This window comes from Seriola lalandi, unplaced genomic scaffold (genome assembly GCF_002814215.2).
Source record: "Seriola lalandi dorsalis isolate HSWRI2012SDOR001 ecotype SW California unplaced genomic scaffold, Sedor1 jcf7180002054598, whole genome shotgun sequence".
Classification (NCBI taxonomy): domain Eukaryota; kingdom Metazoa; phylum Chordata; class Actinopteri; order Carangiformes; family Carangidae; genus Seriola; species Seriola lalandi.
Window position 1 is genome coordinate 449,044 of NW_019525151.1, and position 15,967 is coordinate 465,010.

Sequence of the window (15,967 nt, forward strand, 5' to 3'; positions counted from 1 at the left end):
ACAAAACCACTCTCCTGGAGGGAGGGAGGGAGGGAGGGAGGGAGGAAAGATCGCTTTTATGTAAACCTTGTAACCCGACCAGGCCGACAGGCAGGGAGAGCAACATGCATGTACATGCTAAAGAAACAGAGAAATTTGACTTTTTTTTTTCTTCTTTTTTTTTAGCATGAAACATGAAAGAGAGAGAGAGAGCGAAAGGGAGAGTGAAATGATGAAATAGAAAGAGGAGCCAAACGGGATGCTGACTCACTGTTAGTTTGTTCAGGAGGTGCTTAGCATGAGCACTGATGGAGGTCAGAGGAGAGATGGCCTACTTCTACTGAATCTAACAGCGTGAAACACCAGGTCAGCTCTCTTCATGGAATCGTGTCTCGACTAACCAAAAACGACAGGCTGCTCGAGCTTCCCAATCACACTGTTCTCTAACAGGCCGCTTCCACTAATGAATCCTCACGCCTGCGCCTCCTCGCAGTACAGAGCTGATACAGAACAGTGCAGATAAAGAAGCGATGAATCATTGTGTACAGCGCATACATACTATATGTGGACTGCTACGCTTGAAGAGCAGGGCGGGCAATATGGTTAAAATCCTCTATTACAGTATATGTAATTTTATATTGCATTATCAATACCTACTGTATATCATGATGAACTAATTTAATAATTAATTTCTGGAAAATCAGTTGAGAGGCTGTTTATTGAAAAAATAAACAAAACTGAAATTTCTATTTTGGCCTGTTACTATATATTAAAGCTGCTTTAATTCATATTTTAATATTAACGATGCATTAAATGACGATGTCTAATGTGAAATGGGTTGCATGTTGTGACATCCGACTGCAGTTCCTCTCAGCTCTATAAAGCACTCTGGTGTCTTTCAGCTCTTTGCTTTGCTTTTATGAACGCAACTCTAATGTTTTGTTTGAGTCTCACGGCACTCATCAACCGTGTCTCCAGCTGCAGCTGCTCAGCTGGAGTTTGTGGAGACCAAAAGCAGAGCTAAAAGGAGAGGGAATACTGGATTTAAATTCACCATTTGGCCAGAAATGCAAATCAAAATAAATGCTATGTTTGTCTTTGCTACCTGTGTAAATAGGCAACTGTTTGCTCAAATGCTCAACATATCAAATTTATAAACTGATACTGTACCCAAATACACTGATACAAAAATAAAATAAAAATCTATTCTTACCACGAGGCAGTCCTACTTATTGATTTGTGGCAACAAATTTGTATTTGCCAGACATACAGGAAGCATATATCACAGAATAAAGGATGTAGCAATTGGATAAATTTAGATATCTCACAGCGTAGAGTTTCATACTGTATGTCATATGCCAAAGAGGAGAAAAGTTAGTGACTAGCTGGTAAACATATTGGAACATTTAGTAGCTAAAAAGAACATCTGACTTTCATTTGCTTGATTGCAAAACAGAACTCTAAATTAATGCTCATGTTGCCCTTGTGTTGTCCAACCATATGTGCTACTCTAACCTTGCACTTGGGAGATTGTGTGTCTGTTTGTTTGTGTGTGTGTGTGTGTGGATTTATACCTGCAAACACTGCAGACAAAGCACTTGGGGTGGTACGTGCGTCCCAGAGCGGAGACCACCTCTCCTGTAATGAAGCTGTCACAGCGGTCGCAGCGTGTACCATACAGACGCTGATAGTCTGCTGTGCAGATGTACTCGCCCTTCTTCTGGAAGAAGCCAGATCGTGCAAGATCACAGTTACACACTGTGGAGAGAACAGGGGGAAAGAACGTGAGAGAGTAGGATACTTCAAACAGTAAAGTACATGGAATAATCTGTGGAAAAAGAAATGCTATTTTTGGCTCTCCATTCTCAGAAAACATATCAAGGTTTTCTGTCATGTGCTCTTAAAATCAAATTCAACAACACAACACTCAGCAGTATTTTACAAGTCGTATTTTTTGTTTTCTTTATTGGGTTGTGTTTTTTTCAGTCTGAGCACCTTCCTTTTTACCTGGTTGTGTGTGCATTGGTGCTTGTTTGTGCTGTGTGTATGTGTGTCTTCACACATGGCTGCTGGGGAAGTTATTCGGCTCCAGACAGAGGTGAGCCAATTTGCTCAGATGGGAATATAATGATATAATCAGTGGAAAAGTCATTTTGTGCTAAACAATGTGAAGAAGGTGAGAAGCAACAAACTGCAAGTTCCCGGCACCATCAGAACATCGACTACAGTCTCATTGGATACCGACGGAGAAGACATTGAAATCATTTACCGTGTATGTGCAAGGTTGTGTACTTGTGTGTCTCTATATTGTATAGCCTGAGCAGACAATTTGTGCTACAGCACTTTGCCATGTAACAGAGAGTGAATTCCAGTGCGTGTAACAGTATAGCTAAGAGGCGTTTTCACGGCTCAGTGGCCAGTGCGGTTGCTAGTCTCTGGTTTCTACCCAGTCTCTGCGGTTTACCGACAGGAGGGGTCGACAGTTATTGTAACCTCCGGCTGGAAAAAATGCTGTGACCTGACACACATGGCACTGATGAAGGTCACATGCTGTGCAAAACAAATTCAGCTTTCCACACCTGTTCATGTATGAACAGTCATGGTTCTTTTAAAAGTGTTTAAAGCCACTGAGAATATCTTGAAACCAGCATCAAGAGAACGTAAACCTTCACCACCGCTGAACTTGACACGCTACTTGGACATTATAGTATTGCTACTCAGCCAGGACCAGATACCAGGAGCGACTCCAGTCTTTATGCTAGGCTAAGCTAACTGACTGCTAAATCTATTGAGTCAGTCTTTTCATCTAAAGTAGCATATTATCCAAAATCTCAAGCTATTTCATTAATACCCATTTCTTTGTCAAGATTTAATGCTACTACAGGGCAATAAAAGAAAAATATGCACCGCCAACCGCAGAAAGTGGTCCAACAGAATAATCTGCACTGAGCATACAGACTCTTGTCTTAATGATTCCTAAAAGCTTAACAGACATGTGCTCTCCTTTAGGCATGAAGAGCAGATTCTAGCTGTAAAAAACCCTCAGATCCTCCTGATAAGCCCGCAGCTCAGGTGAAACAGGAAGTCATGGAAAAGAAGAAAGATCAGTGGCTTTAAAAAAAAAAACAGCTCCTGGTAGACAGAACAGACACCCAAGATGTTAGAAGACAGCAGAGAATCAAATAATCAGACCACAGTTTGCACTACTAGGAAACACAACTCAATATTCTGCACATTCTTGTCCCTGGCAACAAAAGATAATATGTTTATTGTAACACAACTGATTTAATCAACTTTTCCTAAAATATTCCTCAAATCACTTACAGGAACAATTACCCCTGAAAACATGTTTCTGTACTGAATCCAAACCATGACCATTATCACAGCATGAAAAAATAGAAATATAATCTACATCATGTGGTTAACAATATCAGGTCTTACAATAAGGCTCTGAACACACTGCAAGTAAATGAAATGAGTAAATAAACCAGTAAACACAACAAATCATCATTCTGCTAGAGGTGGAATGAAGCGCCTCGAATAATAACTGACTCCATACTGCTCATGTTATACAGACTGCAGCTACTGCTACAGGCTATACTTGGCTCCCTATAGCCACCAGATTTCAGTGTTTGCTGGCAGGCTGAGAGTTCAAAGACACACAGACACAGACAGACACACACACACATGCACATAAACCCTTCAAAGGGCCTCATTTAATCTCAAGCTGTTTATGAGTGGAGCATATTGACTTAATGGTGTAATAAAAGATCAATGGGCCCTCACTTAAAAACAAAACAATCTCAGCTCCCACAGGAGGATGGAAACACATAAATCCATCCCTGATGAGATGGCACCGCGCATACGCAGTGATAGGATGATGAAATGGGACAGCGTGCATGGTGAGATATGATGATGGATCTTTATCATTACGACAGGTCATTGGCATCAAGGCGAGGCGGCAGAAGAGCAGAAGTAGGGAGCAATGGGAAGAAGGAGGAAAAGGGGATGGACTAAAATATCCTGTTTATAAAACTGTGTGTATGTATGTGCATGCGTGAGTGTGTGCATGTGCCAACCACATTTCCAGAGCTGCTGAACAATGGCACAGAGCTTCAGAAAGTGTCCCCGCTGCAGTTTGGACCAGACTAACTAAGGCTCTTACCAAAAACCCAAATCACAGGCTATCTGATGCCTTCATGGAAAATGGGAAATGGAGGGAAAATATTTCCACATCTACTAAGCTCTTCACCATGGAAAAAAAAATCATTGTGTATTGAAATGGTCCATAACATTAATCTAATGGAAACAATGGTTTTTAACCTTTGAAAACAAAATTGAAGTAAATTTACCGCTATCATTTTTTTCTGGTTCTCTTTTTTTGTCTTTTCCTTCTCCCTTGCTCCATCTCATCTCTCTCTCTCTCTCTCTCTCTCTCTTAAAATTACTTGCTTTTCAATCTGCTCCCAGATTGATTTTCAAATGACTGGAATCTGCTCAATTAGCCTAATGCACTGCATTAGCATACGGACGCCAAATCACAGCCCGGCTGACTGGACCTGCTCAGGCTGGATTGGATGGGCCGGCTGGATGGTTCACCTGTTCTGGCTAATCACACTGTTTTCTTCTGACTGGACGATTGGCTAGATGCAGTGCAAAGGACGTCCCCCTTCCTCAGTTGCCATAGGAGACATAAACCTTCCACAGTTGCCCTAGAGACAGCTAGGTCCCAGTATGAATGATGTGATGGTGGTGGCACATGTGGTGGTGGTCTGATTGGATTGGTGGCTGTAAATACGAAATGTTATGTGGGATGATAACTAGCAAAATAACAAAAGTCTAAGCACTACAGTGAAGTTTTCACTTAAATTAAGCTAAAACTAATATGTAATTTATATCTTGATTGTTCTCACTTTGCCAGAAATAATGTGGGAGGAACCCTATAAAAAATTTCCCAAATATCATTAAAGGCATCATCAGAAAATAACAAGTCCCTATGAAATATATGAATATGTGCTGAATATATGTGAGGTACAGTGAGTTATAGATGAGAAATAAAACAATCATTTTGTGTGGGTTTTCAGTTAATTGAAAATATAGCTTAAAAATCAAAATATGGATGAAATAAATAAAATAAAAATAAAAATATCTTAAAGTTCCACAAGTGAACACAAACCATGTATTTCCAAATTTGGTGATTTTGAATATTCCAGAGAAATGAAAGGATTAGGCTTAGCTTTATTGGTTCAGAATATTTGCTCAAAATGAATTATGCATTATGTAGGTCATGAAATGTTGACACTTTGGAGATACATGGTATTCAAAAAATAGTGATTTTTTTTATAAGTACAAATACTGATGTTGTGCTACTGAATCAGAGTGAATCATTTTCCACATAACCACAAAGTTACTTATTGCATACTTTATATTTTGTTGTGCACAAGCATAAGTGACAATTGCGGTGAATTGTATTAAACTGAATGATTACAAAGTCAATGTTAATACATTAAACTATGTGTGTCCAAACAAAAAAAAATTGTGCAAGAAAAATGCCAAAAATGAATTAAAGAATCTATGTTTGCACCTGTTCAAATGAACCTTTATGGTCCAAAGGTAAAAGCAACTTTACATTCTTCAAACCTCCCTAAAAGAGCCTCCTCTTTTTTCAGCCTACTTGCAGCCATACCCGCTACTTTTCAAGTTCTCTCATTTCAGCACTAACCACCAAGCGAAGCCTTTAAACTTTCCCTCCACATGTTGTAGTTGCCAGCGCGGTGGGTGGAGCTGGGTTAGAGCTCGGTGTCTCCGCTGCTGTGGAGACGTGGTTTAGCTTGGCTCCCAGAAGAAAGGTTTTGGTTACGGCCGCACAACCACCACCACATGATGCGGACACCCAGCCATAAAAACAGCAGCCCAATACAACTGACGCAGAACCAGACTGGTCTGTTTCACTGTCTGATGAATGGCCTTCGGGGATTTATACTGTAGCTCATGACTCATGGGAAAGTGCACGCAAATCATAGAAATGAAAAGCGTTTGCTGTTTGTATGAGAAATGTGTATTATTTTATGGAGACACATCATCAATTATCAATCATAATCAGGTTTGCAAGACTAAACTACATTAAAAGACTATCATCTATTTGCTAATTTTATGATCTTTGCCTGAATGGCACTCTAATGAGAGAAACTAAAAGATGGTGCGAGTCTCCTTTATATTGCTCTTTTTTGGCATTGCAGGAAGTTAACATCTAGAGATTATAAGTCCAGTGATTAGAGGTTAGCATGTAGGCTGGTGTCTGCAGCTGTGGTCATTAGAACTACACTGATTAGACACCCACAGGGGGTCTGCATGATTGGGTATTTATCTCCAGCCAACAGACGCAATTAAAATTCCCTTCTCAAAGTCGGCCCGGGCCGGAACCCCAAAATAGTCCTGACACCCCCGCCCCCGCCCCCTCCTCCCCTTCTCTTTCTCTGTCTTTCCGTTTCAAGACTGCTTCCAAATCTTTGTGGCTCTTAGCACAAGGTCTCCACTTTATCTCAATTTGCACCTTCTTTTCTCACTACTACAGACCATAACTCCATGCAACCTTCCCTTTCTTTCAGTCTCCCCTCCCTCCCCCAGCTCATTATGCAACTGTTAGGTCTCCATAATGTGCTATTAAGTAAACAGACATGCTTTGTACAGTACATCAAAGTAGCCCTGCAGCATATTCTAATTGTTTTAGTGCTGCTGTCAACATTATGCAAATTTTCAAGGCTTTTTTTTTTTAACTTAATAATAGAGGCAGCTACAGATATTTCAGTTAAGAGGCATGTATGTAGCAGGGCAGTGACAAGTTTCAGCAGGGGAGGTACTCACCTATTCACCCTCACATCTGCGCTACCAACGTGGGGCCCAGGCTCCTCTGCCCTCCCCCTGTCCCCCGGATCTGAGCCCCTCTGACAGGAGGAAACACTTCAAGAGTAAATAATGTGTTTTCTCAAGTTGTGCCAAATCGCAGGGTGGGAGAAGAAGTGGTCAGACAGACAGGAAGAGGAGAGAGACAAAAGTCTACAGTCCACACTAGCAGCTCTGTGAAGCTGTACTGAGGCACTCTGCTTTGAACTAAATACCAATGACAGTATGCTTACATGCTCACAATGACAATACCAACATGTTGATATTTATCATGTCGCTATTTCAGTTTTAGCATGCTATCATTTGATTATAAGCAGTAAACAAAGTAGAACTGCGACAGATCTAAATGTCTAAATTAGTTTTGCAGACACCAAATTGAAAGGTATCATCGAGTTATAACAGTTCATCCTGTGGGAACATGAATATGTTTGTCAAATTTCATGGCAATCCATCCAGTAGTTGTTGATCCATTTCACTTTGAACCAAAAATGTCAACTTGCTGGTGGTGCTAGAGGAAAACTCAGGGGATCACTAAAGTTGTTGAATTCATCCTCAGAGGAACATGAATGCCTGACCCATCGTGACAATCCATCCAACAGTTTTTAAAGACATTTTGCTCTGAACTAAAACCTCCTGGTGGTGCCATAGGAAAAGTTAAAGAATCAATAGAGTAAGTGGGATACATTGTCTGGGGACCATGAATGAAAATGAAAATTTTGTGTCAGTCCATAGAGTAGATGTCAAGTTATTTTACTGAATAATTGGAAAAACGGCAAATGTCAGGGGCTCAACAAAGTCATTAGGATTCATCCTCAGGGGAAGATGAATGTGTGTACCCAATGTCATGGCAACCCAACCTTACAGCTGTCAAGATATTTCATTCAAAACCAAAAATGTGAATGTCGTGGTTACACTAGGTGGTGTGGATCACCAAATTCAATAGAATTCATTTCTGGGGACCATGAATGTCTGTGCAAATTATGAAGAAATCCTTCCAATGGTTGTTCAGATATTTCACGCTGGACCAAAGATGTGGACTGACACTACCATCCCTAGAGCCATGCCACTATAGAATGGAAAAAAGAAAAAGAGTAACAGAAAACGGAGACGTGGTCAGAGAAAAGGGCAGAAGGGGAGGGAGCGCGAGAGCGAGAGCGAGGCAGCTAAAGGCTAAAGCAGAGAGAAATAGTGCATGAGTGACAGGGTTCCCCTAGCATTTGGCTGCAGTAGCTGATGGAGACAGATGGTTGCCCAGTGGAGTCCCCTCATACCAGCAGAACAGCCCTGCTGCTGAGGCCTTCAGCTTTTAACCCTCTGAGGGCCGATAAGAGACTCAGCTGAGGGGAAAATAGGCGTGAATGAGATCACACACACACACACAGACGACCAAACTGCTAGAGATGGGGCCTTGTAATACACAATAAAAATACTCCACAGCTCCAGCACTGTGTACAGATCTGTGGTTTAGTGTGTGCATGTGTGTGTTTGTTCAACACAGCAGGGTTTGTTGCTTAATGATCCTCTTTATCATTCAGAAATCACTCCTTCACTGAGCCAGACACTTGCACACTTAAGCGTCTCCAACTCACCATGGCATAAACACACACACACACACACACACACACACACACACACACACACACACACACACACACACACACACACAAAGACAATAGGCAGGGCATCAGCGTGTGAAAATCCCTCAGGACAGTGACGCTTGAGAGAGACAAGCGGAGGAATAATCCCTGTCATCTATCCTGGATCCTGGAGAGTTGTCGGGGAAGAGCGCCGCTGCCTGCCGCGCTCCCCTCTCTCTCCGCCGGAATCTCTCCCTAGCAACCAGGCACTGGCGTGGTGATTGGACCAGCGTACCAGTGGTTGCTATAGCTACAGGAAGCTCCCCTTCCCTGTAACCCCCACTTTTTTTCTGTGCTGTGTCTATCTTTCTGTTTCTCCTCATAACCTTTCTTTCTTTCTTTTTCTCTCTATTCTTCGTACTATTTATCTTTTCCCCTCACTTCCTCCCACTAGCTTTCTCTCTAGTCTTTCCCTTGCCTTCAGAGAGCAAAAGAGAGGCACAGTACAGTAGGTTGATGTTATTAACACCGAGGTTGAGTGATGGGGGCTAATGGCATCCAAAGGGAGGCTGGACTGACTGTATCAGGTCCGCAGAGAAAGAGACAAAGATGCTGCAATTTTACAAGAGCCCTGGTGAGAATACCAGCTAAAAATGGAGCATTAGCAGAGCAGTCAAGTATTTATCTGACCTGTCTGTGTAAATCTGCTTTTCCCTTTAGCACTGTTTTATGAGAGAGATCTGTTTTGTCTCTGAAAATAAATAACTACTGGGAGCAGCTTAGCAGTTTATGTGCGAATGTGTCTGTGTTTGCATCCGTCTCTGCTTGTATATTTGTTTCTCTGCCTCTGTGTTTTCTTTTTTGTTAGCATGTGAGCTGACTTTCACAGGAAACACATGTCTATTTTGCCCTTGATTTATGTCTGTTAGCTTTGCGCTCGTGCCACTGACAGGCCTCGCTGTTTCTGCTGGAATCTAAGAGTGCCAATTATGCCTCAGAGGCGGGGTGAATGTGGTCACTATGTCATTAGGCCAGTATGCACGAGTCAGTCCGTCTGCCGGTAATACAACACCACATCGTCCACACACTACAGCCCGCCGTTTCACTGAGAAGTGCTACGGGATCTACATAATCCACAAATACACCCCCACTGCCTTCTCTGTGTCTGGAGTTGATGCATCAAGCTGTGAGCTGGCTTCTGTCTTCAGCATTTTCCACAGACTCCTTTCTCGAGTTGATTGCGTGGCGGCTTTTTCATGCTATAATCAGCTGCTGTATAATAGGTTAAACGCACATGATTAGTGATCTGTTCCTCTGACTAATGCATGACAGAGGAATTATGATAATGTGGTATTCGCAAGGTAATGTGACTTGAGAGAGTGTGGACAGGACAGATGTATGTATTTCTACATGCTAAGTGAATGTGTGTGCTCACAGTGTCTCTGAGTGTGTCTCCATTTAGGGCTGAGTGATCACATTCTGGTCAGTGGGGCATAGTCAGCCCTTTTGAGAAAAAAGGAGACAGAAATAAAACAGAAAAAGAGGAGAAATCGGGAAAATAACTAAGATTTTATGTCATGGTTTTTCAGTGGAAATGATTGAACTGTGGCGGACACAATATCATTGGTCAAGGTCAATAACCTGGGTAAACACGCTGATCCTCTGAAAAAAAAATTGCCCCGCAAAGAACGAAATCAAATGTTGAAACACACCCCAATCACAGAGTTTATAAACATGTCTGACAGATAAGGCAATTGGCTGGTGGCAGTGGATTGTCACTCTGGTACAATGGTATAATACAGTTTAGCCATTAGCCTCCAAATCGCATGCCCTGCATGCCAATGTCATCCTGTCCCAAGATGAGAAATTGATTTCATGCTTGGGTGACTGTCATCAGGAAAAAAAGAGTGGAAAGCAAGAGAAAGAAACAGAGGGAGAGGGAGAAAAACTAAAAGAAAAGCAATAGCGAGATGGAAAAATATAGAAATTCAATCTTACGTCCTGTTATTTCATTCAGAGCTATTCAGCCTCAGAAAATATAGAGGGGGACTAATGAGAAGCACACAATAGCAACAGAGACAATATAGAGTAGATGGAGTTTATGAAGTTCAAAACAACATACAACATGTTTGTGTGTGAGGAGGGGGGTTTACACACCGAACAATAAAAGCTTTAGAAAAGTGCCGGCTGTGCAGAGGCCCATACAGGAGAGCATATTACGGGCAGGGATGTGGCAGAGCCTGGCCGCACAATAGTGCCCCACTGCCTCATGGGATGAGGAGAACTCTCTGGAAGATGAGAGGGGAGGGCTGTCTGATAGGTGTATTTAACATGATGCTCATCGCTGACAGCTTTCCATTACTTTAACGCTGCTGTGAGAGAAGTGGCTGAGAGGGAAAGGAAGAAGAGAATCAGACTGGTATTACACTCAAGTGATGATGTAATGTTTAGGCGACAAACAGTACCCCCATCCCCCCTCTTCTTCTCTTGTCTGCCGGCTTCCTGTGTTCACCCCCTGTTTTCTCCGGGGCACAGAATAGAGCCTTCCGATTGGTTAATAGCACCATAGAGATGCTGAGAATATCCACCAACCAGGGCCCGGGTGCCCCTTCACACCGTTACCACAGCAACCCCTCACAACTCACATAGTGAGCGTGCGTGCATGTATGGATGCGCACGCTCGTATGCACGAGTGCGTGTGTGTATGTGTGCACTATAAGCTTGTGTGTGACGGCTACACATAGGAAACATGTAGCAACAACCCTCCAATGAATAGCCTTCAGTGAGTTTATCTACTGTAGAAAGGCTTTATGTGCAACAACAGTGTAGTGCAGCTCATACAATAACAACCACAACTCACTCAGCTTCCTCTCCTCGCTCTGAAAACAGCTGCTGAAGACATGACTTACATAAAAACCCAGCTTTGAAAGATTGCCCAGGATGACTGAGTCCTTTGAAGCATTAACTATAAAAAGTTTTTCTTTAAAGTGTATATGGGCCTACATGTGTTAAGATGCTCAATTAAATGAAATGAAGCTGGTATAAAGACATAAGTAACAGTATCACTCAGTCTAATGAAAAACAAATTGAAAGAATACATCTTAAAAATTGTTTTTTTTTGCCTCCTCTGTATTGAACTGAAATTATTTAAATAAATATAGTTTGATGCAAAAGGGAAGTTTCTAGCATTATGATACTATATATATTACAATTTAAATATTAAATATTGGATCCTTAATTTCCCGGGAAAAGGCAGGAGTGCATTTGAAGGAGCCTTGAAATGGGACAGCCTTGTCGCCTAGCTGTAACACAATCAGTCTTCAAGCCTTCGAAGGATGCAGCCCCTGAATTGAGACGAACCCACAGTGTACTTACATCAGAGAACCATAAAATGCTTTGGCCTTCAATTATACAACTCTGCCAGTGTGACATCATGTCAACATAATTCAGTTGAGCCCATGAGAGATGATGATGAGTGATGAACAAAGTGGAGGAAAGATTTATCTAAAACTATGTTAGATAAGTTCCTCATTATGCAATAAATGCCTGTGATTAGATAACTGTTGAGTACACATTTCCTCTTAATTTTGCTTAATGTTGCTTTTTTTCAGAGTCATCTGCAAATGACTGAAGAGTAACCCATGACTGACTGTCTTTGCTTCAGAAATAGCACTATTAACATAAAACTGAGAACACTTGCTCCAGGCCGTACAGCAGCATGACAAATAACATTTGTCGGTTCTTTGATTTCTAATTTGCATATGCACAGATACTCGACTGACATAAGCCCCTTTCAGACCTGCACTTAACTCTGCAAATGTCTGCAATTTTACATGTCAGCTCGCTGCCTGAAAAGGACCCTTTTTCCAGACAACTTTTTCCTGCGGTCTTGCTCAGCCAAATAAAAAAGAGCATCCTATTCATCAGATCATCAGCTTCCTAAATTTGACTCTTTTATTGATACAGCTTGCACCATGAAACTCCAGCAAAACGTTTTGCCCACAAATGAGAGCTAAACAGAGCAAAAATTTAATGTAAAAATATATTTTTTTGCCGACTTCCTAACAACCTATATTTGATCTATATTCGCAAAGTAAGACTTTCACTAGTTTCTTGGCTGGACATGTATTTCCCACCACCTCGAAATATTTAATCAGATATATAAACCCAGAAATCTCACAAATACTGTACATCCCACACTATTCCTGCTGTAAGGGGATGTGCAATTATGTCAGCGCTGTATGTGCTGTAGGTCACCAGTGCGCACCTGTAGCTCTGCAAAGCTGGTTAAGACAGTCTCATTAGACCACAGCATACAACGAGAGAAAATCCCCTCCAAGTTGGCAGCGCAATAACAAGCTACTTTAGCAGGAGCCTAAGCCCCCTGCAAGGCACCTCTGATCCGTTCCAATCCTCACTGTGGGCTAATAGTAGCACTCAGCATGTACACCGGGAGGTAGATGAATGAGCGAATACAGAGTATATCTGTCAATGTGTGCATGTGGGAGTGTGTGTAGGAAGGGTAAGGATGTGACCATGATAGATGTCTAGTTTCTGCTCTACCACTGGAATCTGAGTCCCACTTATATAACTTTAACAACATTTATGAGCAGGGCCATCCAGGCCCAGGGACTTTGCAAGACAACACCTGTTTGTCTGATCACTTCAGCCATTTGTCTGCTCTAGTGCTTGCTGTGTTGTGTTGTTCCGGATCAAGTTCCCATTTCTTACCGGTGCAGGTGAAACACTTGACGTGAAAGTGGGTGTCTTGTACTCGTACCACCTCTCCTTTGCAGACTTCACGACATCGCTGGCACCGGATTGGTCCAGAGCTCCGCTCACCACCCATCGAGCCTGTGTGATAAGACAAAAAGACACATTTAAAATTCTATTTCAATGTTCAATTTAAGCAGACTTTCATGCATTTGAAGAGTGATTGCTCCAAAAGGTGTCTCCTCCATGGCCCAACCTATCCCAAGATTCATTGCCAGCAGTAATGAAAATAATATAACAGCAAACTGAGGATTACACTTTTAAATGTTTTAAATGTCTTGCACAATACATATTCAGTGTATAATGAGAACAATGGAAGATGTACTACAAGAAATTCTTTGTAATTTGGAAAACAATAGGTCCTTGATTTCAGAGAGTGGTAGACAAAAACAGGCTTCTCAATTCTTGCCACAAACCATCTGAAATGACAACTGCTATATCAGACACAACAATCAAGCTAATTAAGCTTTACATTAGCTTTACTGTTTGGTTGAAACTGGTTATAAATGCTCTCTCCAGCTTACTTGTAGTTGACTTGTTTGTCTTAAACATGTACTTGATAATTATGTAAATTATGAGGAGTTTTTTTTTGCTTACTTTTATTGACATAACCTATAACTTGAAAAAAATATTATAGTTTGAAAAGTCCCTGGCCTAGAAAGTGTTACTTACCCATTTTATATTTTTGGTTTTGGAAAGGGTTACAAATAAATAACAACATGGAGAAACCCAAAGCTCGACAGGCCTGTTATGCCTAGTTAAAGTTGTCAGCTATGATTGGACAATTGTTCGTAGGAGCGATTTAGCAAACGGTAAATTATGTAACTTTCTTTAACACAAATAGTTTTACCTCCCAGTTATTGGTATACAATAAAAACATAATTGGCCAATCATGTAGTCTTAAATCTTATATTGTATTACCTAATAATTAAGTTATATCGGCACTGTCGATCACACACATGCAAAGCTGACAAACCACCATTTTTCAGTAGCACAGAAAGGAGAGCGTTTCCAACCACAGCAAACACAATGGAAATAACAAAACATCGTATTGATTATAAATTAGAACAGATTTCATCATCATGACGTTCATATTCCAACATTTCTCCATTGTTGGCAGCAATGCACTCCTGTAACTGGGGCCCTGTGCACACTATAGACTGTGTGCAGTTCGCACAATAAGATCAGAGTGTTGCTCTGTCAACACTTGTTCTGAAGCTGTGAGGTCTGACACCTATGTAAGATGGGTAAGCTCCAGGCTTTCTCTCCCAGTATCTCTATTTTTCACACACTCATATGGGCTGACACAAATACACACATACACAAGCACACTGCCGCATGAGGTTAGAAAGTGGCTGGATCCTCTTACCTTATTATGCATTACCCTACATGTCAGACTCCTGCAAGCCTGATAGCTATATTTCACATTGTCAGGAAGGCAAGTTCTCACTTACAGCCTTAGCAGTAATGGGATAAATGCTATCACAAGCAAAAAGGTCAAAATGATAGATTAATTTGATCTTAAATGAGTGGGGGAAATTAATTTATCTAAGACCTCTTAGCTTATTAGAGGCTCTTTAAAGGTCCATCTTCATCCTTAAGGCAGTAAACAGATTCTCTTGCATACACAAGCAGAGACAACCAGCCTCCCAATACTCTGGGAGTCTGTGCCAGAACAGCTGGGTTCACTGTCTCTTATTTAGCTCCCATCTTCTTTAAGGAGCATCTGAGTGGTCCTACACTCGGTGGAAGGGGTATAATGGCAGAGCAACCAGCTTCATCCAGCTACTGATTCCATTTCACTGGATGAATCTCGAAGGACTCTCAGCACTTAAAAAAGTCTAACAGCCTTGCATGCCTCACAGCCTGAGCTCCCTTTGCATGCTCCGAGCTTGACAGCAGTATATGCGTGGGGCAGGCTGAGCGTGAGGACATACATCCATGGGTGCAAGAGAAAATGTATGCATGAGTGTAGTTGTTTACTTTTCTGTACAAGACAGAACTGTGGGCAATGGAAAATATGCAAGCATGATTTATTCCCACTCCCAGTCTCCCACACTCTCTGTTAGTTCATTGTTTCCCCCACAATGCTGGCAGCACCACTGGGACCGAATACCCTGCCTGATAAGTGCCCAGCCACTGGTTCAAATAATGACACTCCCTTGAAAATGTGTTTGTGAGACCAGGCAAAAGGAAGGCAGTCTTGTGGTAAAACCAAATTGGAGCAACACTGATCCCATCAGGTGTGAATGAGAGATAATGGGAACTAATGGCAGTACATAAAACAGTGCCAACACCTACTGGAAACACACAGGACATGTATTTATAATGCTGACCTTCTGAAAGTGGGCCAAAACAAACCTCTGGCATAGTATAACATCCTCTGCTCTCACAGCCCAGCCAGGCAAAGTTGTATAAAGGGAATAACATACATCAAAACTGAGCAAAGTGCTGAAAGAAAATTATCAGCACATACTGAAATTATACAGGAATGCAGAGGCGCGGTAAAGAGCAAGCATTCTTGGTATTTTTCAACAAGTGTGTGTGAATTAATGAGATGCTTATGTAACTTGTTGAATGTTGATGACAAAAAGCCACACCTCAGCAGAGAGTCCAGGTACACAATCAGCTCAGAGGCTGTGGAATTACGTAACTCTATCTAATTGTGTCAGTGCGGCCATTCTCATTGAACGCAGCCAAGCTCTCCCCATCTAAACCCATTAAAGAGCTCTCAA

General features: G+C 41.7%; 1 protein-coding gene across 5 annotated transcripts in view; it reads right to left on the minus strand.

Annotated features, from left to right (window-relative positions):
* Positions 1 to 15,967, minus strand: part of ablim3 (actin binding LIM protein family, member 3) — a 44,191-nt gene that overhangs the window by 21,649 nt on the left and 6,575 nt on the right. For all 5 annotated transcript variants that reach the window (XM_023419338.2, XM_023419336.2, XM_023419334.2 and 2 more), the window contains exons 2-3: positions 13,191 to 13,313; positions 1,554 to 1,737 (exon numbers count right to left, since the gene is read on the minus strand). In XM_023419338.2, the coding sequence (XP_023275106.1) occupies positions 1,554 to 1,737; positions 13,191 to 13,313 (307 nt within the window). The remainder of the gene's footprint in view (positions 1 to 1,553; positions 1,738 to 13,190; positions 13,314 to 15,967) is intronic.